The sequence below is a fragment of the Larus michahellis genome, chromosome 1 (genome assembly GCF_964199755.1).
Source record: "Larus michahellis chromosome 1, bLarMic1.1, whole genome shotgun sequence".
NCBI lineage: Eukaryota > Metazoa > Chordata > Aves > Charadriiformes > Laridae > Larus > Larus michahellis.
The window spans coordinates 78,075,388-78,100,046 of NC_133896.1; the positions used below are offsets into that span (position 1 = coordinate 78,075,388).

The 24,659-nt window shown below is 38.8% G+C and overlaps 1 protein-coding gene across 4 annotated transcripts in view; it reads left to right on the plus strand.

Annotated features, from left to right (window-relative positions):
* The window catches only part of PRMT8 (protein arginine methyltransferase 8), a 72,530-nt gene extending 50,491 nt beyond the window's left edge, over positions 1-22,039 (plus strand). For 3 of the 4 annotated variants that reach the window (XM_074588147.1, XM_074588156.1, XM_074588165.1), the window contains 5 exons: positions 141-228; positions 4,055-4,170; positions 10,491-10,641; positions 18,444-18,565; positions 20,383-22,039. In XM_074588147.1, coding sequence (XP_074444248.1) covers positions 141-228; positions 4,055-4,170; positions 10,491-10,641; positions 18,444-18,565; positions 20,383-20,466 — 561 coding nt within the window. In that variant the 3' untranslated portion in view covers positions 20,467-22,039. The remainder of the gene's footprint in view (positions 1-140; positions 229-4,054; positions 4,171-10,490; positions 10,642-18,443; positions 18,566-20,382) is intronic. The other variant, XM_074588175.1, reaches the window with a different exon arrangement.
* Positions 22,040-24,659: the final 2,620 nt, after the last annotated feature.

Here is a 24,659-nt window from a genome sequence, read left to right on the forward strand (position 1 = left end):
GAAGCTGATGTGACAATCTGAAGGAAAACAATAAAGGCATGCAAGTCTGCTTGTCTGGTTTTTGTATGTGCAGTTCAAAATGTGATGTCTTTGTCAGGTGAATAGATTACGAGATCCATTTCCCCACAATTCATCAACAGAAACCTGGAGGGCTAATGTTTCCAGACCGAGCTGCTTTGTACGTGGTAGCAATTGAAGACAGACAGTACAAGGACTTCAAAATTCACTGTAAGTAAATACTTAACAGTAACCCTTTTCTGTGTTTTTTTCCCTAAAATATTTGATTTATAGTGGCCTACTGTAATCTCTTCACTGGCAAAGTTTTGCAAATGCCAAGAAATCATGCTGACTAGGTCAGAATTCCAACATAAACATGAACACTGAGAAAACCCTAGTTTGGTGATAAATTCAGGAAACCTGCAGTAATTTAATATGCACAAAGGAAAGATGCGTGAATAAATTGATGTAGACCATGCTTAGAGTTATACTGAAACCTCAACCTCTATTTTAAAATGTGGATTTTAGATTTAGTTTTGTTGTTCTTTTGTTAAATGGTGCCACATCACAAATAACTACCATTAAAATTGGTAATATTCTTTTGCCATCCTGATACTGCTTTTTGTTTTTAAAATAACATGAACAGAAACATTAATAAGATGCAAATTAATTGTAAATGTTAAGAAATAAGCGTAGAAAAAATGATATCTCACTAATATGCTTGTCAAGAAGAAAAAAACATGTAATTTTCTTTTAACTTTTTTAAACAATTTATGTGACAATTTTTAAATGAAATCTCCATTTTGCTTTGATGTGCAAAAAATTCTAAACCTTTCCTTTACATTTAATTCTTTTTTCCCCTTGAAGTTTAATTGAATTATTGGTGCTGTTAGTGACCTCTGCAGGTCACCTAGTCCAGCCTTCTGCTCAAAGCAGGCCAGATTTCACATTAAAGCAGGTCACTCAGGGCCGTGCCCTGCAGAGTCAAGAGGTGGGGATTCCATAGCTTCTCTGGGCTTGTTCAAATGCTGAAGCACCCTCATGAGTAAACATGTTTCTGAATATCCAGTCAGAATTTTCTTTGCTGAAACTTGCCTTCATTGTCCCTTGTCACCTGAAGGAAATCTGACTTTTTCTCTGTTTCAGTAGCAGCAGATAGCAACTAGATCCCACCATTAGCCTTTGCTAAGCCAAGCTAGGCAAATCCCATTTTCTTGGACATTCCTCATATCATGTGGTTCACCTTCATCGCCACAATGCCATACTCCTGGTTCACAATCAACTTGTTCTCCCCCAGGTCACCCGAGTTTGCATTTATTTGGTCATAATAGTTTTGATGAAATTAGTAAGTTCTACATTATTTCACTCTTCTTTTTTGTTTTTTTGGCTTTTATTTATTTTTCAGAGCTGGTCAATTTCACTTAAAGGCATTTTCCATTAGGGGGAAAAAAAACCCACAAATGTCCTAAGCAGTTTTATTAATTAAGGATACATGCAAAAGCTTAGGTAAAATTAATGGATTCAGTCAACCTTTAAATGAAAATGCCTAACATTCCTTGCCTCTCAGCTCCTTTCAGAAAAGAAAGTTTGGTGTTTCTGTAATCAAATTCAGTGCCAATACACAGAACTGCCAATGGGTCAAAACTGCCATTTTGGGTCAAAAGCAAGCCCAGTGTAGTGGGGGAGTGACAAGATGTTTGCGTAGGTGCCAGGGAGAATTGCATCTACTCCTCAAGAACAGCCTAGGTTTTTCTCCTCAGTTATGTGATGACCTTGATAGCTAAATTCCTTACAAAATTTACAGATTAAAAAAGAATGCATCAGGATTCTGTAAAGGAATCAAAGCCATTTTGGCCTAAAAGAATCCCTTATGCCTTCTTTCACCTTGTTTTTGAACCCCTTCCTTTCTAGGCCATGAGCCTTTTTCTTTTCTCACAGACAATACACCTGTTTTCAACTGGTTTGTTTTTTCATCATTTAAAAAAAAATGTTTCAGGTCCCTTTTCACTTCTAAAATGTTGGTTTCCTTTAAAACACTTTCTTTTCTGATTTCATTTCTGATTTCCCTTCCCCCCGCACTTTTTATATCCTCTGTGTCTTCTTCAGTTATTTGCATCTCACTACCTATCTGCACCACCATCTTGTCTCTCTTTTCAGTTTATAAACCCTTAATGATGTCTCCTTACATTTCAAATTTTCATCTTTCTCTGTTCTCTCTTAAGGGGGATAGAGTCTTGCCTTCATGTGAGATGCAGGGCTCAGCATTTCAAAGGGTACTCAAGAACCATCATATTGATTAAGAAATAATGCAATATGATGTTTCTAAAAAAGATCTGACTTCTGATTTCTCAAGCTTTATTAATGCCACAGAATACTACTATAGATAATTAAAACATATGTAAAACATATCATTTTGTCTTTTAACTCCTGCGACAGGTCTCTGTCTAATACAGACTGGGACATATATTTCAAAGGCATTCCACATAGGCTAAAGCACATCAAGTGATGGAGGCCCCAGCAAAACAACTGTTAATAAATTGTCCCTAGGGTTCCTAGGGTTTCCTAGTTAGTCTTTTCTGAGTAACCACATAAAAACATATGGCTTCTATAAGTATAATCCGAAGTTCCCACATGCTCAAGGTGCCTGAAACAAAAGTTTTGATCATCAGCTCCCCTGAAATATTGAGAAACTCACAGCCCAATAAAGGGATAACATATCAAAGAACTGTTCATGTCCAGATTTGTTCCATTTTAGAAATATGCACATTTTCTGCTTATACTACATTTTCAGTCATAGTCCTCTGGGAACACCAGGAGCTAAAATGCTGTGCTCTGAAAAAACAAGACATTTCAAACATGCTTACTATTACTGTTTATTGGTTTACCTTGCTTGTGTTCAAACATTCTTTTAAGTTCACAGTATCACAGAATCACAGAATGGTAGGGTTGGAAGGGACCTCTGGAGATCATCCAGTCCAACCCTGCTCTGGCAGGGTCACCTAGAGCAGGTTGCATAGGAACGTGTCCGGGTGGGTTTTGAATGTCTCCAGAGTTGGAGACTCCACCACCTCTATGGGCAGCCTGTTCCAGTGCTCTGCCACCCTCAAAGTAAAGAAGTTCCTCCTCATGTTTAGGTGGAACTTCCTATGCTCAAGTTTGTGCCCATTACCTCTTGTCCTGTCCCTGGGCACCACTGAAAAGAGCCTGGCCCAATCCTCCTGAGTATTCAACTCCTCCAGTATTCAACTTAGACTTTCCACTGAATGGACCTTGAATCATATGATTCATAAGTCTAAGATTTCACTTTTTTTGGAGATTTTTGTTTTCATTTTGTTAAGTAATCTGAAAAACAAAGCCAGTGTACTCTTCCCTAGGGTACTATTTGTTCAAAAAAAAAGAAAAAAAATACTCGGCAAGATAAGAAGCATTTACCGGAATAATCAGAATAACAGTTCAAATATAGAAGCATGGCTTTTAAATCTTTTAGAAAGGGGACATTTTGCTCTTTTGTCATGATATACATGCAGATTAAAATTTGGTGTGCCCCAAATATTGAAACACACCTGTAATTCTAGTCCTGACAGTACTTCTGCACTTTCAGCACTTGCTGAAACTAAGACTACTTAAATAATTAAAAGAGCGTGCAAACTGCTGATTGAAAAAAGGAAATATTAACCAGAACGGAGAGGAAAGGATAGAATAATCTTAGCAGCTATTCCCAAGTCTCAACCTGACATATTATATGATTTTGGGCAACACTCTCATGGTTTAAAGCCATGAAAATCATCATCAACTCTGATATAACACAGTTTTAGGGATACCAAAAAACAAGAGCCACTTGTTCAAAGATGTACATTGAGGGGTTATTTTTCCACAACTGCATTATCTGTAAAATGGCAATGATGGCATAAACAACTGGGTCAGGGAGCTAACAGCTGAAGAGGAGACCTGAAAGTTAGGGGATGGTAGAAATTCTTTCAAATGAAAGATGCTTTGGGAAACAAAAAATATTTTTATTATTGCTGCTAATGTTTGACACATCCATTTGCATTGACAGGGTGGGAGAATGTGTACGGCTTTGACATGACCTGTATTAGGGATGTTGCCATGAAGGAGCCTTTGGTGGACATAGTAGATCCAAAGCAAGTGGTGACCAATGCCTGTTTAATAAAGGTTTGGTAATTCCAAATATACCTAATTATGAATGTTTACACCTACCTGTAGGATTCTTTGGAGACCTGCTGCTTATGTTTTACTACTATCTTTGTATGGTTCTAACCAGCTGCAGAAGCCATCATCATAGAATGGTATCACACTAAGAAGGAAAATTGTGCAGTTTTAAATTAGTCAGTACTAGTATGTTGCACATGCCCAGTACTGTCACCTGAGCTAATCATGACCATTGATACCTTGATCAGTTATGGAATACCCAAAAGGAAGATGTTCTTTGTGACTCTATACTCATCTAGGGGCTGCTAACTGCAACTTAAGATACTTAAAAATTATACATGTGCAAATACTGGATAAATAAGACATGGTGTATTTAGATATGAATTTTAATTGCCCTACCTTTTTGTAAATAGAGTTTGGAAATTACTGATGGAATGCTGCTGAGGAGAAGAGGTAAATTAATTCTGTTTGCAGTAAAAAAAAAAAAAAAAAAGGCAGTTTTTGAATTGGTCAGCTCTGATGAAATAACTCTAATTTACTCCAGAACATGAAATCAGAATTGGAATCTAATTTATTTGTCTAACTTCCTAATTCTTAGCCTTATCCAGAAAGTTACTGTGCTCTCCCAGCCCTACCATCTGCAGCCAGAGGTTAGCTTGTACCCTGTTCTACATATAAGACGGAAGGGTCGCTACTCCCTGTTCACAAGACCAGGTTAATAATCCATAGCCTGCAGCAATACATGAAAACTCTGAAATTCCTTCCATGTGAAGGAATCCTTCTCATGTGGGACTACTCTCATGAATAAGACTATCCGCAACAATAGTAGTGGTAGGATCAGGTCCATGAATCCAACGGGGTGCTCGTTTATCCCAAAGACTCAGTTCTAATTTTTTCCTTTCACTTTTTGCCAGTAAGAAGCACAGCATTAAGTATTACCATATGCAAAAAGGAAAGACATACCTTTAGTCTGCAGAACCTTTACTGAAAGCAGCAAAAAGAAACAGGTGTTGAAATTCTGTATGAGAACCTAAGCATGCACAGTCCATCTGCCCTGAGGGGAACACGAGATGTTTGTGTCTGAAAACAGCCAGAACCAGAGCAATTTCAAATTACAATGCACATAAAATAAACAGTTATTTAGACTGCATAAAATATGTTTGGAGAGTCAGAGATCAGGTAGCAAAATGGATTGGCTTCTCTGGAATAAAAAGTTATAAACGATGCATGCCCTTAAATGAAGTGCAAATCTAATGCTTTCTTTAGAAGGTCTTTGAAAATAACTTGGTTTAAGAAGACAGACAAAATTTTTCAAACCATTCCTATTTGGTTTTTATATTTAATTCTACATGGCTGACATCTTTTATCCATACACTGAATGGTGCTTTACCATGTAATGGCACCTTGGGAGCAAAGTGGGTAATAACTACACAAGTAGAAACCACTCTCAGTTCCAGAATCTGTCCCTAATCTCACAAAGTTATCACTAAAAAAAAGAGAAAATTTTCAATGAAAGGCTTTTGTTCAAGCTTGCAATGTGGAAGCAAAAAAAAACCTGAGGCTGCATTTCTTTTGTTAATTTAATTTACTTTTGCACATGGTTTATTAATATAAAATGCATTTCTTTGATCCTGAAAATATTTGTGATTTCAGAGAATATTAGCCTAAGAAAACATTTTAGAATAAACAAACCAATAATGTTTAATTATTCAAATGTTTTATTATAGCATTTCAAGATGGCACAGCTTATTCATATGAGATTCACAGAGGGATTTTTTAGGAATGTATTCAGTGCAAAGCCAGCTAATTTAAGGTGCCTACCAGATGAGTCTGGGTTCCCTGTACATTAGTCAGTAGATGGACTAGTCACTAGATGTATTCCTGACAGACCAGTCAGCTTCTGCAGTTATTTATCAGCAAAATAAGACATCAACCCCTGCATGCTGTGTAACCATGACACTTATCTAGAATGACGGAGACTTGAGTAAAATTTCCTCCTTTGTACTCTTCAGGAACTGGATGTAACCCAAGTCTTGAATCTTTTAGGCACTCTAGCCACTAGGCTGCATGTGCCCGGTGGTGGTTGCGTGCAGGGAATGGGATCATCTCTGTTGTGGAAGCAATTCCCATTTGAATCATCTCTTAAATATATCCCAGGGGCGTAGGAGTTTTCCTGACAAATAGGAGTCCTTGGGTTTAATTCCAAACCAAATCAGACAGGAAGGATAGCGGGACCAAAGCATCTTCAAACCACCAGAGTGAATAACTGATCTCAGGAAAAATGTACAAGTGTCTAGTGCTTTCAGTAACGCTGCCTGAAAAAAATGGAAAAGTTTGTTTCAAACTCAGTAGAGTTTCTCATTAGAGAAATACAAATGGGTTTGGGATGACGCAAAACTTTCTCTCCATGTTAAAAAACCTGCAATGAAGAGAGTGGCAAAAACTCACAAAACCGAACAAGAATGAAAAACATGACACATGCAGTTTATAATAAAAAATACTGTTGGGCTTTCCTGAATGTTCTCCCCTATCAAGCCACAGAGGAAGAACAAAAAAAAAGAAATAAATTTACTTTTGTGCTCCCATTTGTCCTACACTTTCCAGGAACAGTTTAAAGCTCCTGCAGGTCACGCACCACTTTAAGATTACACGGTTTAATGCTACTTAAAGCAAAAACTGCCTTCCCTGCACAAAAAAAAAAAAAAAAAAAAAATCTATGCAACATTCTTGTTTCTGAGATAACATAGCATAATAACAAAAAAAAAGTTGACCTATATGCGCGAATATCCAGTTCTTTGAGAAATTTCCACCGTTTGGAAATATCACGATTCACCTGTATGAAGCCTTATTTCAAAGGACCTGCAGTATTTTCTGCAAAAAGGTACTTTTGCTCAGAGGGATACAGCCACACACGGGAGGCACTTGTCTGTGAGCTCCAATGGGTCCCATGTTCTTCTCCCATAATAATCTTGACCCATAAGGTTTAGGACAAGGCATTCCTCACGAGACTTTTCTTTTGCTCCACTGCAATTTCAGTGAACTCCCTAATCACATTCCTTTCTCCCAGCTTCTAAAGTAAAGCAAGAGGCACCTATGCCACTCATTTTCCATCCTTCTTTAAACACTGCTCTTTTTTTTTTTCTCATTTTTCTTCTCTACTCTTTTGTCTACATGAAAAATCTCCCTTCTCTTTCCTAAGTGACTTTTCCTGTCACTCTCTCCTTTCCAGCAGTTCTCCCCACAGTCCACAATCTTCCCTTTCAGCATCCTCAGATTTAACTCTGCCTATTCCCACCTTCCCCCCCAAAACCAAAAAATATCCTAGTAATTTTCAGGCATTTCCTTCTGTGCAAACAGGAGAAGATGGCAGAAGAGGGGCACTGGCAGGAGTACTGAGGTCTCTGTTATCTAGAAGCCATAGCTACACTTCCTTCCCTGTTATTTCATCTAATAGAAAACCAACATATGCCGCAAAATCTAGCCAAAACAATCTCAGCCAAAACATACTCTATTCTTCCTTTCACTGCTCCCCAAAAACACCCAGAATTTAATGTTGTTTCTTCTCTCCCCACATTAATATTGTTCGTTCTCTGCGTTCTTTAAAAAAAAAAAAATCTTTTGGAAAATGAATGGGTTTTCAGGGCTGACTATTTCATTCAGTGCTTCCCTCACATCGGTATGTATGTGTGCAACTGACAATATAGGTAATTTTCTGAATGTTTGTTAGAAAAGGGGATTTGGCCCTCTCTCCTTTCCCTAGCAATTAATTTTACTTCTCAGCCTTCAGACCAAACCTTTTCCTCAAGCTGGCGGTACTGCTTGTACCAATGCCACCTGTCCTCCAGCTTCTACATCAGTTCAGCACCTTTACCTGCTATGATTAGCACTGCCTTCACCATTCCATCCTATGTTGTTCCCTCTTTGTCTAAACCAAGACAGCTGGTGCAATGGGAGAGAGGAAGTGGGGGGAGGGGGGAGGAGGGAACCCAACCGCAAATCCAAAAACAAATAAACAAGCAAACAAAAAACCCAACCAAAACAAGACATTAACTGAGATATGAATTTTTAACTGATCTCCATGCTCATGCTCTCCATTTAATTCTTTTAGTATAATTAAGAGCAGTATTTTGATCAGATCCATGCTTACTATGCACATTTTGGTGGTGGTGGTGGTTTTGAAATCTGAATGAAATCTGGTAAATCACCACTTTTCCGCTTATTTTATGCAAAGATAGCATTTGTCCCCTGTGCTGTTAGCTGTAGTTAACATTCAATAAGCAGTGACATTTAATATAAGAATATATACTAGCCAGAGCGCAGTTCAAAGAGATCACCAAAACATGATCAGGCCGGTTTCAAAATTATGTTAATTAATAAAAAATCCCCCATTTGTCTCATATCTTGCAGAGTAAAAAACCATGTTTCTGTCCTTAAAAAAATAACTGCAGAAGTGACTATCATTTTATCTAGCACATATGTTCAATATTTCTGAGATATTTCCACTAACTTCTCTAAAAAAAATACTTCCTACTCCTTTTGATTCCACTTTACCCTGCAGAGCCAACACAATTCAGAGAGAGGGAGCTAGATCGCTTTTGTGTGCCTCATCATCGGACTTAATTCACAATTTCCCCACAGTGATACCATTTAAAAGCCACGAAAAACTACAGAAATCTGCAGCTACCATACATCAGTCCAGTCTAGCTTTTCAAAGCAAATTTTGCAGGCTGCTATGGAAGTCTGCCAGGAGACTTCAGAAATTCTTATTCCTAGTATGCTTTTTTCTTTTTACCTTCTTTTGAGAAAAAAAAAAAAAAATAAGGCTATCCCAGCTTTAAATGACCACTTATAAGCATGGTCACTTATAAGCACTAGTAACTCAGGGTGCCGTTGCAATAGAAGTATAGTAGAAGTATAATAGAAGTATAGTGGAAGTATAATAGAAGTATAGTAGAAGAATAGTAGAATAATTTTCATTATGGTTAATTTATTCTTGAACAATATTGCTAATCAGACAGGCCAAAACTATAGCTTGCTTAAATCAGCTCACCCACCATAGGTTCTCTAAGTCTCAGAAACACATGATATGCGTTCCATGCAAAGACCTTGGTAACTAAACTATGGCTGCATCTTTTGATGTCTGTTTTTGCAGACTTCTCATAGATTATAGAATACAATTGCTGAAAGAGCCCTCTATTATGTCCTAAAAGAGACTAAAAGAGCCCTCTAATGGTCATTCTAGACTCTGCTCTCCATTTTTGCACTGTGAGTCTAAGTATTGCTGGTGAGATCAGTGATAGGATTCCTGGCTTATGTTGGTAGAGTAGAGGACATTTGGATTTCTGCCTACTGAGTTTCTATTTCTCTGTATGCATGAGTAGTTCTGTTGTTAATACTGGCTTTCCAAATAATAGAGACAAAAATATCTTGGGGGTATCTGGCTCTTGCCAAATATTCCCTGACAAGGACAATAAGGGCACTGAAGCCAGATCCACTTAGAAGGATATCAGAAAGTGCACTGATAGGAAACATTTCCCATAGCATTGGAATACAATTAACAGTGTTTCAGACTATTCAGTATCATAACTATGAGTTTTGGAAACAACCCAGATAAAAGCCATACCTAGCTGGGAAAATCAGATCCATCTAAAAAACTCAGTTTAAGTCTTGAACAGTGAGATTTAAATATTGATAGAAATAAGAAATCTTGGAGACTACATCATTGCTCCCAACTAGTGCAATCAAGCCACAGTACAATTTACATTATTTGCTTCTGTCTAGTTCTGTTATCAGGACTAGAAAGCATTATCAGCAAAAAGCAGGCCTCTGTCATGCCTCAAATGTTTTGGCTGCTTGACACAGTCAAAGCACATTCCCTTTCTGAGATTCTGAAACAAATCAGAAGTTCATTTTTATTAAAAAGCCAACTCTGCCATCTTTCCTCATGCTGACAATACCTGATGACGAAAGGTCTTAGAATTGCAACCTGTATCTCCATTTCAACATCCTTTGTGCCTATATTTGTCAAAACACGATTTGCCTTGATTTCCTCCAGCTCCCACAGCCCCTCCCTGCCATACCCAAGGACACACATTCTTTTGTGAGTAGCCTTTCTTATCACACTTTGTCAACTTAGTTGGGTAACTGCATCATTTGCTGATTTGATATATTCAGATGTATCATTTATTTTTTACAGTGTTAAAGGGCTGCCAGTTGTCTTTGTTGCTGATCATTAAATAAAATGTTTAAGTACATCACTTGACACTTACCTTAGGGTCCCAGACATCCGCATGTAATTGGATTCTTCTTTCTCCTCAAAACAGGAAGTAGATATTTATACAGTGAAGACTGAAGAATTGGCATTTACTTCTGCATTCTGCCTCCAAATTCAGCGTAATGATTACATTCATGCCTTGGTCACCTATTTTAATATTGAATTTACAAAGTGCCACAAAAAGATGGGATTTTCTACAGGTAATTTGTATTTCTTTTAATTTCATTTATATTGCCAGCAGTATATCAGTGCTACTGGTCAGATGGTACATGAAAGTTTACTGTACCACCAGGTTTGAATTTCAGTGATAAAAATTATTGTCATTTTGAGGGAGGTGAGCAGAATGGGAAAAGGACAACTGCTTGTAGGAATTCTGCAAAAACAGGCAGGATTTCACAATGGCTACCTAGCTTAGAGGTCAGTGGGAATTATGACCCAGGAGTTTATGCCCATCATATCTAAATCTTGTGTCAAGTTTCTCAGATTAGACAGGGAATTGACAGCTCAGTGAGATAGCAGCCCTGCTTCCTAGTCTCCCCCAAAATCCAAAAATCAACAAAAGCTCTTGCTTATCTCAGAGTCTTTTAGGAAAAAAAACATTATTTTTTTCCAAGATACAACCACACACATACTGCTTATGTAAATCAGCTCTAACAACCCATATGTGAAACACTAACTTACCTTGGTGACCAGATATTTAAAGGAATAACTCCATTCCTGTAGGGCATTCTTTACCAGGGTGAATAAACCAGACTTTGTTGTAAGAAATGTAAAAACCTCATGTCTTCTTTAGTGACAAGAACAACATATTACAGTTGGTGCTGATTGCAGTTAGCACCATTACACAACTCAGGTGTAAATAGGACCTGATGTAAGTTAATTATTAGAAATCTCTTTTTTAATACTTCACAGGAACTCTCAACACTTTACATGAGATTCAAAGCTCAAAGTACTTTGTTAAAATATTTATGTTTTATTCTAGAAGTATAATAATATGGATAATGTTATTTGGCCCCTCATATTCTTATGTTTTTCAGTAACTATGTTTCCCTGGTCATTCTATAAATGTGTCGTAAATGTGTTGTATTTCCTACACCACGACAGGCATCAGTATGTGCTGGGAAACAAAGCATAGCTGGGAGACATGAATGATCTGTGAGGCACTGCAGTGGTATCCTGAAGTGCTAATATTTCTGAGTTTGTGCTGAAAAAAATAATCTAAGGAGGAAAACACTTTAAGTTTTAAGTGTGTGTTTTTTTTCCACAGAAGGCTGATTTTTTCAGCAGGAGGCAGCCTATTAGTCTTTTCTAAAAGGTAATAGAGTCAAACCTCCAGTTTTCTGTAAAAAATAGCTTAGCACAAAGGGTCTAGTTACTGTGTTGTGATGTTAACTGAAACCTACCTTAGTACTTATATTGCCTACATGAAAGGTCTTTTATATCATTCAGTATGTGCCTTCATCTGCAAAGGAATAATGGAATGTGTTTCTGTTTTATGTACGCATATGAACATACATGTTTTAAGAAATATTCATTGAATAAATTAGGATATTTTATTAATGTTTCTGAGTCAAATGTGTCCCGTCAGCAAATCTGGCCCTCAAACCCAGATATTCTTTGCTTGACTCTTAGACATCTTGGTGAATAGGCATAAAAAGTGTCAAGGAAAAGGACCCATTATTTTATTGCAAGGAGTTGCTTGTCTGCTGAGTAGACATAGACTTGCTCTAGTATCAGTATATCAAAAGGTGGCTGGGATAAGGACTTCTTGACTTTTCTTGCCTTTTGGGTGTATGGAATAAAGAGGGCTTATTCAGGCACTTAGAAAATGTTCTGCAAGACCACTGCAGGTGGGCTTAATTTCCCTTAGCACATAGGAAGTGAGAACTTGAGGAAGGAGAGAGGTTAAATAGTATTAGGGAGAAGAGGCTACATCAGGACAAAAGCCTAGGGCAGATATCGTTTGGCATGGTTTTTTTTCTTACAAAGAGTTTTTTGCAGACCCACCTCAACTTGAAAATGTATGTACAAGGTATTTTGTGCCTACCTGTGACAAAAAAAGAGGGGAAAGGAGTCACAATCTCCAATAGTTCTGAACCTTTATAAAAAATGGCGTTCATCATCAGTGCCTGAAAACCTAGCTTCTCTAAACTATCTGTAGCTCCCACAGGCTGCTACTTCAGAGGTTCTGAATGCTTAGTCACACACTGCCATTCTAAGAACCTTTCAGCTTTGATGATTTGCCCTTTCTCATCGTTCTTTCTGCAACTAGATCTCTTAGCTGCTGGTGGCTCAGCCTCCTTGGAGGCTTGCATGGAAAGGCTTCCTATATCTCCAAATTCTGTCTCCTGTCACTTGGCAAATGCTACGTTTCTCCTATTAAATGCTTTTCTTTGCTATACTGCCAATTCTCTGAACATCTAACTTCTCCAGCAGGCTGTATGGCCCACCAAATAAAAAAGGTTGGATGTCATTGCATGCAAATGAGGAAGAGCTGTTAGCCAGATATCCATGTAAAGTCAAATTCTTAAGATTTTCAAGTCCAAGTTGTGTGTGTGGTTTTGACAAGGGCTTCTTCTAAAACCAAAGTTCATTCTGGCCTTTTTTGATCCAAACCAAAGTGGCTCTACAGAGGGATCTGAGCAGGCTGCATTGACACCAAGGTACACAGGAGCGTTGATCTGCTTGAGGGTAGGAAGGCTCTACAGAGGGATCTGGACAAGCCTGAATATACGCGAGTCTATGGGACTTGATGAGATGCACCCCAGAGTCCTGAGGGAATTGGCTGATATAGTTGCCAAGCCACTCTCCAGGATATTTGAAAAGTCATGGCAGTCAGGTGAAGTCCCTGACCACTGGAAAAAAGGACACATCACACCCATTTTTAAAAAGGGTAGAAAGGAGGACCCTGGGTACTACCGACCTGTCAGCCTCACCTCTGTGCCTGGGAAGGTCATGGAACAGATCCTCCTAGAAGCTATACTAAGGCACATGGAGGACAGGGAGGTGATTCGAGACAGCCAGCATGGCTGCACCAGGGGCAAGCCCTGCCTGACCAACCTAGTGGCTTTCTACAATGGAGTGACTGCATCAGTGGACAAGGGGAGAGCTACGGATATCATCTACCTGGGTTTCTGCAAGGCCTTTAACACTGTCCCCCACAGCATCCTTCTCTCTAAGTTGGAGAGATACGGATTTGATGGGTGGACTGTTTGGTGGATCAGGAACTGGCTGGATGGTCGCATCCAGATTGTGGTGGTCAATGGCTCGATGTCCAGATGGAGAGGGGTGGCAAGTGGTGTCCCTCAGGGATCTGTACTGGGACCAGTGCTGTTCAACATCTTCATCAATGACATAGACAGTGGGATCAAGTGCACCCTCAGCAAGTTTGCCAACGACACTAAGCTGAGTGGTGTGGTTGATGTGCCAGAGGGATGGGATGTCATCCAGAGGGACCTGGACGAGCTAGAAAGGTGGGCCCGAGCAAACCTTATGAAGTTCAACAAGGCCAAGTGCAGGGTCCTACACTTGGGTCGGGACAATCCTTGTTATCAATACAGGCTGGGGGATGACGTGATAGAGAGCAGCCCTGAGGAAAAGGACTTGGGGGTACTCTTGGATGGAAAGCTGGACATGATCCAACAATGTGTGCTTGCAGCCCAGAAGGCCAATTGCATCCTGGGCTGCATCAAAAGAACCGTGTCCAGCAGATCAAGAGAGGTAATTCTCCCCGTCTACGCTGCTCTCATGAGACCCCATCTGGAGTACTGTGTCCAGCTCTGGAACCCTCAGCACAAGAAGGACATGGACCTGTTGGAGCGGATCCCGAGGAGGGCCACGAAGACGATCCGAGGGCTGGAGCACCTCTCCTATGAAGACAGGCTGAGAAAGTTGGGATTGTTTAGCCTGGAGAAGAGAAGGCCCCAGGGAGACCTTATAGCAGCCTTCCAGTATACCTGAAGGGGCCCTATAAGACAGCTAGGGAGAGGCTGTTTGCAAGGGCATGTAGCAATAGGACAAGGGGCAATCGTTTTAAACTAGAGCAGGGTAGGTTTAGATTAGACATTAGGAAGAAGTTCTTTACAACAAGGGTGGTGAAACACTGGAACAGTTTGCCCAGAGAAGTGGTGGAGGCCCCATCCCTGGAGACATTCAAAGCCAGGCTTGATGAGGCTCTGAGCAACCTGATCTAGTTGAAGATGTCCCTGCTTACTGCAGGGGGGTTGGACTAGATGACCTTTAAAGGTCCCTTCCAACGCAACACATTTTATGATTCTATGAATCGATGGGCCAAGGCCAATGGTATGAGATTCAACAAGGCCTAGCGCCAGGTCCTGCACTTGGGTCACAAAAACCCTACAGGCATGGGGAAGAGTGGCTGGAAAGCTGCCCAGCAGAAAAGGGCCTGGGTGTGTTTGTCGACTGCTGGGTGAACATGAGCCAGCACTGTGCCCAGATGGCCAAGGCGGCCAACAGCATCCTGACCTCTATCAGGAATAGTGTGGAAAGTAGGACTGGGGAAGCGATCATCCCCCTGTACTCGGCACTGGTGAGGGCGCACCTTGAATACTGTGTTCAGTTTTGGGCCCCTCTCTACAGGAAAGACATTGAGGTGCTGCAGTGAGTCCAGAGAAGGGCAATGAAGCTGGTGAGGGATCTGGAGAACAGGTCTTATGAGGAGCGGCTGAGGGAGCTGGGATTGTTTAGTCTGGAGAAAAGGAGGCTGAGGGGAGACCTTATCACTCTCTACAACTACCTGAAAGGAGGTTGTAGGGAGGCAGGGGGTCGGTCTCTTCTCCCAAGTAACAAGCGATAGGACAAGAGGAAATGGCCTCAAGTTATGCTAGGGGAGGGTTAGGATGGATATTAGGAAAAAATTCTTCACAGAAAGGGTTATCAAACATTGGAACAGGTTGCCTAGGCAAGTGGTAGAATCACCATCCCTGAAGGTATTTAAAAGACAGGCAGATGTGGTGCTTAGGGACATGGTTTAGTTGTGGTTTTGTCAGTGTTAGGTTGATGGTTGGACTCAATGATCTTAAAGGTCCCTTCCAACCTAGATGATTCTATGATTCTAAATGAGGCTGCAGCCATATTGTAGCAAATAGCCAATTGTAGCAAACCCAGGGACCACTCTGAAACCTGGGGGAACGAATTGGTTGTGATCCCTCTGCACAGTACTAGGTCCAGGGTTTCCTCTGGGTCCCATGTGGTGCCCCTCTAATTGCACTAAGACAAGTACTATTTATGTGGAGGGGTTACTTGCTATTCAAAGTATATAAAGTAATGGGAGAGGTGCCTTACAGCCATTGGAGAAGTAGGGTTTTTTATACCATGAAACTGGTAGTACAAGTTGTGCTTCAAGATACGTGATCAGGACTACAAGAACCTTAAACAAGTCCGTAGGACCAGACAGGAGGCATCCAAGCATGCTGAGGGTGCTGGTCAATGTCATTGTAAGACTACCGTCTAACATCATTAAAAGGTCATGGTGATGGGGAGGGATGGGGTGGGATGGGGGAGACAGACATCACACCCATCTTCAAGAAATACAGTAAGCAGGATCCATGGAGCTACAGGCCAGTCAACCTCACTTCAGTTCCTGGGAAAGTTATGACACAAATCCACCTGGAAACTATTTCCAGCTATATGAAGGACAAGAAGGTGATTGAGAGCAGCTAGCGTGGATTTACCAAAGCCAATTATACATGAACAATCTGATTGCCTTCTATAGATGACCAGCTGTGTGGATGAGGGAAGTGACTGTTGTATACCTTGACTTTAGCAAGGCCTTTTATACAACCTTGCATAGCATCCTTACAGTTATATTGGTGAGATACAGACTGGGTAAGTGAACAATAATGTGGGTGAAAAATTGGCTAAAAATGTGTCAATCAGCAAAGTCAAACCAGAGGCCAGTTATTAGTAGCATCCAACAGGTGACCAACATTAGGTTAAATATTGTTCCACATCTTTGTTAACAACCTGGATGATGGGATAGAGTGGACTCTCAGAAAATTTGTTAATGATCCCAAATTGGGAGGAGCATAGGCTGGAGAGAAAGGGCTGCTATTTAGAGAGAACTACATGGGTTCAAAATGGGCTGATTAGAACCTTATGAAGTTCAGCAAAGCAGCAGTCCTACATCTGGAACCAAATAAGTCCATGCTATTGCTTGGGCCAACTGGATAGAAATCAGATTTGTTAGAAAAGAGCCTTGCATTCTGGTGAGCAAAAGACTGAACGTTAGTCAGAAGTATGCCTTTGCAGCAAATCTGGCTAATCATCCTGACCTATATTAGCATGAGTGTAGGCAGGAGGTTTACAAAGTGGTTCTCAATCTCTATTCAGCACAACATGATAAGGTAGGTGTGGAACAAGTTACTCCATAAAAAGGTCATTTGGCTTTCTGTAACTGTCTAGAAGACTGGTCTGGATTCTCAGCTAGTGTCTGTTGGCAAAGCTCTACTGAATTCAGTAAAACATCCAAGTTCGTAGGACATGAGGAAGTGCTACTTCATTGATATGTAATTTTCTTTATGGAGAAAGTAAGTGTGTGATTTAGAGTGGATTTAAAGATCTGTGCCTACATTACACACACCCCTTGTTCATGGAGCACAAGTTTCCAGACATGTCAGGTTTTTCTAAGGAAGATAGCTCTGCATAAGGGTGTGTGCACATGTGTGTGTACAAGATTGCAGTTATGATTTAAAATATAATTTCAGTTTAGTTTTGGTCTAACATGTTTTCGGTTACAAATTTTAGAGAGACATCCAAAGGGAAAGCAGATTCTGGATCTGAACTCCTGAAAGAAGATCTCTCCATTTAGCTATTGAGATTAACAGTCATTAAAACTGTCTAAACACATAGTCAGAAATTATCTGGTAAAATACTTTTTTTGCAAGATACTGGTTTGCCAACACAGTTTCTGACAAAAGTTTGTTTATATCAGTCTTCTGATTCTACAATTTTGGGGAAAAAAAGAACTGATAAAAATTCTGGTCCTGACGGTTTTAAAAAAACCTTCATTATTTCCCCAGTCGCAAACAATTTCTAAAGCCAAATATTTTTTTGAATCATTGATGTTGGAATGAAAAGAAATAATTGTTTTATTAAACAGTGTTAAGATATTATTAGCATGATTCAATACAGTGGGCCTGTGTCTGCATCAAAAAAGTGATTGGGGAAACAAATGGAAGAAAAATAAATTTATCAGAGGTTTTTTGCCACCTCAGGAAGTCTGTGAAATTGTACAGCTATTCTTGGGTTTCTAGATGCTCTTAACTGCAAGAATGCTTGGAACAAGAAGTAACCAACGCAAGTTCATTCCTCACTGCTCAAGATTTGAATTTAAATCAGAAATAAAAACAAATAAGTAAAATAAAACTCTGAAATAGCAGAAGGTCATCAAAGTGATACAAAGAAAGTAATTTAGACCAGTATCCATCTCTGGCAAGTTGCCCATAGGATATGCCTTTATAAAGTCCAAAGCCAGGTCAAGGTGCAAGTGCCCTTTCCCCAGCTGTATCCTCCTGGAAACTATAAAATCTGCTGTTCCAGGATCATGAGGCAAAGTATTTATCTGTATCATTGTGATTAATAGTTTTTGATGAACCTTTCTCTCATGGTTTTGTGTAATTGTTTTTTGAACTAATTTAGACTTCTGACTTTTAAAGCACATAGTGGTAAAGATTTCCCCAATTTGAAAATATGTGGGTTGAAAGGAAAGTATCAAAAAAGTGCCTGTCATGCCCAGTAACCACCTTTGTGGAATTCTTCTTGCTGGGTATGATTTACATCTGACATATTCCAGTAAAAATCAGAGGATAACTCACTGACAGTCAATAGAATTGTGTTTTTTGTAAAGCATGTTTGCTAATATATTATATAAGTTAAAGCACTTTATGAGAAGAAAGACTATTTTCAATTGTTACCAAGTCTTAATTTGATTTGTAAGACAAAGATAAAATTTCTATAAATAATACCCACATATATCTTTTAGCACCTGATGCTCCCTATACTCACTGGAAGCAAACTGTCTTCTACTTAGAGGACTATTTAACGGTGAGACGAGGAGAAGAAATCTATGGGACTATATCGATGAAACCAAATGCAAAAAATGTGGTGAGTCAGCATCACTGATTCTAACTGCAACTCTATTGATCACAAACTATAATCAGCAGTAAATAAAATGTGTACAAGTCAAACAATGAGCGTGCTAAAGGCTCTAAATTCATACTTATTAGTAAGAGCTCTTGTCACGGCTTCACCAAAGCTGGTGACAGCAATGATAATGCAGTGCTAATGTAACAGAAATCAGCCTGCAAACAAACTATCATGGGAAGAAAGAAATGATTCAAGTCATCACCAAGTCAGCTGTCCTCTGGAATCAGCTTAGCTCAAATTTTGTGACACGAGCAGGCAAGGGTCTCTTCATACTGTCACTAAAATCAGTGGTAAGATCCCTTCTGCCAACACAGGATGATCAAGAGGAAAGTCCATATCTATAGCTGGATTTCCCACTCAGCCCCAGAACTCTTCTTTAGGAAATTAAATAACAGATTTCAGGTGAACATCTATATGAACTCAGTGATAAAATGTACTTGAACTCACTAATCAAGTGATATGGTTCTTTAAAAACTGTGGCTTTCCACAGAAAATCCAGATGTTTTATTTAAGACTAAAGCATGATGCATAGATATCGCACTATCATGACTGGTGAAAACTTCCTCAATTTCTGTGCTATGGGCTGAATCCCTCACCAAGTATGTCAGTTATTCAGTGCTTCTTTTAACTTGTAAGGAGACTATGAGACATGGTCTGATGGACAACTCATGCCTGTGTAGAAGTGAAAAAGACATGAGAAGTATGGCTCCTGGGAGAAACAGTGGCACCATTTTCTGCCAGAAACTTTGAGCAGAATCTCTTCATGTTCTATTACAACATACAGCCATTAAAATAGCCTGGTTATAATCCATCCATGCAGTTGTTGTAATTATTGAAATATTGCAGCAAATATTTAACATTTCTTCGCTTTCCTTTTTTTTGCATTACTTTTCCTTTTTTGTACCAAATACAAAATTTGGATATGGTTTTCATAGTAGTATTGATACAGGGGAAGAAACAAACACAAAATAAACTTGGCATTAAAACAAACACATTAACTCCTGAAGATATCGTTTCCTGTGAAAGTAAAGGAAAATAGTCTGTTTCCCACCTTTATGTTGTCCTTGGGGGACTGGAACATTTTCTTTGGGGCTGAATGTATCAATTTTCTTTCGAGGGAAAAATGAATAAAATATTTCAAATTTACTTGCACAGCAGTAAGCACCTGAATGCAGATTTAGGTGCTAAAATTAATGTCTTCTTGGTAGTTATCAAGAGACAGAGAGACCACTTTGGTTCAAAAGGATTTGTTAGTGCATTGTTCTTCTGAAACATGAAACCTTTCAAAAGCTTGTAGAGAGACAGCTTCGTTTTGTAGGGCTATATAGTGCCTCTTTCCAAAAAACGTGTCATTAGAACAGAAAAACTGACTGAGGGCTTCTCTACAATGGGAAGTTTACTAGATGTATTCTGGAATAACTCCTAGCATGAAAGCCCTTTACCCTAGATTAAGAGCATTAAAAAATTGTTACAGAAAACATTGTTATATGCATGATAGCACAGCATTTCAGAAGCTTCCTCCTTGTAACCAGGACACTAAATCATCCTTAAGAAGAATACACAAATATACCCTAAACACAGATTGCATGGTGAATGCTATTACACATCCTACATCCTGCTTTTTCAGTGTTTTTAACATTTAGAAACAAAAGAAGTTAGAAACCGCAGTAGGTATTTCTTGAATCTGCAGTTCTTTTCAACCCAAGCAATGATAACTGAATTCATAAACTAAATTTATGGTCTTACTTACATGTTACATTTAAATCTTTTTACAGCGTGACCTGGATTTCACAGTAGACTTGGATTTTAAAGGACAGCTATGTGAAATGTCAGTATCTAACGACTACAAAATGCGCTAGCAGGAGATCTTTCAGAGAGATGAAAAGGAGAATTTTATCAAGTCCTGAACTGCTGAACTTCAAGCTAGAAACAACTGTTCACAAGATTACTATATTAAATACTAGAATGCTTACTCTGGTGAAAAGTGGTAACCTGATCCTTCTTGCAGATAGTACAGGGGGCTGGTATCCCACGGTGAATGTACAGTATACAGAACTGTAGCTTTTGTCAGACATATAGGAAAAATAAGCAACAGTCTTGAGTGTTCCAGTTAACTTTAGGATGGCAGAAGATGCATATACAAATTGTACTACTTACTGTGAATTTCTGGTTCTTCCAAGCTTTGCATGTTGAAGATGATTAGGGCGGTTTTCTCACTATGAAAGACCACTACAGCACATTACTGTGATAGTATTACTGGACTTATACTCAATATAAATGAATATATATATTGTATATGAGAAAAAAAATGTCATTTCATAATAGGAATTTGTTCTGTGATTATTTAATTCTCATTATGCAGTTATGGTAAGATAATGATGGCACTACTCCAGGCAGTGATATACTACGTTAACTGTCCAAAGTGTATCTTTGGTAAATAATCCATGCAAAGTGTAGATAAGAGCTGGGCACTTACAGAAACTTCAACAACTATCTTTTGAATGTCCTCTGGAAAATGTGGACTATTCGTTTTAAAATTCACCTTCATACCTGGATGTCTGTCAGAGCTTTAAAAAACATTAGCTTTTTATCCTTGAAAATATTCTGTGGTGAATTTTTATAGCTGGATTTTGCATGAGACCTTCTAAAATCAGACACCTAGTATTTAAATGTGATGAATGCAAAGTCTCTGAAATGGTGGATAATTCATGTTTCTTGGCCTTGCCATATTTCAGTTCTTTACAAGATTCTTAATACAAAATAATTTTCAAAAAAATAAGAATTAGTGTTTCTTTTTGGTGATGTTTTAGATAGGTTTTAAATTGCAAATACTATTCTCAAGAATGCCGTGATTTGCAGGAACAAGCTAATGTCTTTAAAAAATGTCTATGGCTTCTGATATTAATACAAGGTCTGTAGCTTCTCTTACTCTTCTTTCCTCTTACACCCTTTGTTTTTCTTACAGTATCTCCTGCGTATAGTTAAAATATTAACTGCTTATAACTCTTCAAATGTATGTATCAAGCCTTTTTACTGTATGAACGTTGACCATTTATTCACATGTAATTTGTCAGAAACTCCATCCTATCTACCTACCTATCTGTGGTCCTATCTACCCATTTTCCAGTCTGTTTGGCGTTAGGCACTAAATCATGTTCCATCATGTATTGGATGAGATTGACTAGTTTTTTGCCTAAAAATTTTTTTAATTACCTGCAAATAAAGTATAGTTGAAGATGTATCTTGCGAGTATTTGTCAACTTTTCACTTTTTAGAAATGTATTTCTTTTATTTTTCCCTTCACAAAAACTGTACGGTGCCTCCATTTTCTAACGGTCTAAAGATTATGGTCTAGGAAGTGTATCATATGGTGTCTTTGTAGAATGAAATTAAACTGTAATTCAGCAGTAAAATACACTGTTTGTGTAGTTCATCCCTGTTGTTCTAAAGTACTTCTGTTTTCTTGGAAGGAGGATGAACAACTTACCTCACAAAATGACTAGGATTTTATCTGTCAAATATCGCTGTCATTCTACTAACACTTCTCTGATTCTAGGACTTTAAGGTAAGGAAAGCTAACAGATTTTTTTTCTCAGTCCCCTCCATTTATATAGATAAACAATATTTTCATCTTCTCCTTTGACAGTAATCACTGCGCTGACTGTAACTGGAAGAGGACTCATGCTTTGTTTGTCTAATGTAATAAATAGCCAGATCCCTTAAACAGAAATGGCACTTATTTTATTATAGGGACAAAGTCAATAAAGCAAAAGCACAGCACTGGGTGCATGACTCAAGTCAGAGGCACACCAGCTAACACTTCAACCATGTCTTATATACATTCAATATTGCATATGTATTCACTATTTTAGACAGAGTAATTGTTTATAATGATTGATTATTATTAGTCCTTTTTCTCTTCTATTTGTGTGTTTCCTTCTGAATTGTTTCTGAGGATCGATGATCTTCAGTTCCCTTTTCCCATGCATCTGTTTCCTTCTGGTAGGATCAGCTCCCTTTTCCCATGCATGTGTTTCCTTCTGGTAGGATCGATTATCATCAACTCCCTTCTCCTATGCATCTGTTCCCTTCTGTTAATCACTTGTGGAGTCTTTTGGAGAAGTTCTCTTTTGTTTCTCTCGGATGTTTTTCTTCATGATGTTTTTCTTCATAGTTGCTGTTAGTTGTTATCTTTGAGGTTTCTCATGTTTCCTAATTTACTAAAGGTTAGTTATCCTTATAAGTCAAAGATTTATAGCCTTGTTATTATGGCGAAAGCCAACAATACCTTCACTATTTTTCACATCTAACTTACACTTTGACAGCACTTCAAACTATCCACTTCTCTTGCCCATTGTATGAATCTTTATTATCTTTAATATTAAAATAATAATAAAGAAGGAAAAAAAACTCGTTTAGAAAAAGAAAAGACAACTCACAAAAAAAAAAAAAGAAAAAGAAAAAGAATTGGGTTTGCCTGGCTTTACTAAGAATGTGTCATTTTTGCCTGACAAAGAAAACTTAATCAGAACAGCTCGTTAACCAGTTTGAGAGGTGTTAAGCACTGCTGTGTACTGCCCTTTCTGCCTTATCTTTCACCTAATGACAGTGAAATGTAGGTCTTCTTACTACAATTGCCCATTTACTTCATCGTCAAAAGATTAAGTCCTTGCTGTTATTGTTAATGGCACAGTTCTGGAGTGATAACCATACTTCAGTCACATTCAGCCTTGGGAAACTGGCTTGTGCTTTTCTTCACATCAAAAGCATATCACATTTCTCTGTCACAGAAAGAACTGAGAGTGCCTACTACAGTGCTGAGTATCTTCAAATCACAGTGACCAAAAACAAAATTTAGGCTTCCAAGGCCATTATAGGTGTTACCTACCACTAAGATTTTGAAAGCATCAATGAGTTCAGCATACATAGGATCTGTTAGGTCAGCATTAATGAAATAGATATGCAAAGATCTTGCAGGCCAGGTGCAGTCGGCTGATAGGCTTTCTTTGGCTATCGCACAAATCTGTGTAACTACCACAGAGACTAAGCCTAGTCTTCTCAAGGCTTGAATAAGAGGCCCTACCATGGCCTCCAGGGTTGAACCCAAGCCACTGACTTTCAAAGCTTTGCATTAAAATACTAATGACAAAATGACACAGACACATGTTTAAAGCTTCTATTTTCCTTCCCACTGACAGGAAAAGAAGATCATGAGCTGAGGACAGAGCATGAGAAAGAAACTGAAATACATGTATGCAAAGTATTGTCTCTGATGTGTAACAACTGGAGAAAAGAGAAAGGAGGTCAACTGTACACTGACCTTAATCTTAAAGCAAAACAATTAAAACTTTTCTCAGGGATTGTCCTGTCACTCAAAACACGAAGGAGCATGCAAAAAACCTAGATACTGAGCATGCCTCTAAAAGACACAGCATGCAATTTACACTTCCAGTGCTTCTAGGATTAGGGAGGTAGTCCCCAACGTTAAAGCCACTCTGTGTTGTCAAGGTTCACTACAGAACAATATAGTATGACCCTCTTCTCACATGCACTTTTTGTTCCCAGCACCAACTAGCCCTTGCCAGATGTAATTAAAGTTTCACACTTTTGGCTTGGTATTGTGAGAAACAAGTTCCGGTCCAAATGAAATAGGCTCAGGCAGAATCCTCTGTGAAGCACATTTTTATTCACGTTCTTGCAAAAGCGGGTGACCTAGCAAGTAGGCACACTTCCAGTTCTTGAAACACACCTTTTTATTCCCTAATCCCAGATGAATTTTTCCCTCCCCTGTTTCCCATTGGTTAGGTACTCCAGGGTTCACAGTCTGTCCGAGGCGCCTAAAATTCTTCCCACATGTCCTGCCTCTGTTTACTTCTCTTTATGCTACACCTAAAGGGATTATCTGACTAGTTTATTTCTTTCCTTTTTGGTAAAAGATTGCTCAATGTCATTAGTCCTGGTTAAATGTTTGACTACCCTTCTAGACACTAATCCAGTAGGAATCAGTTTATCCTTTTGTCTGTGTGATAAGAGATGTTCTACAAGCCTTTGC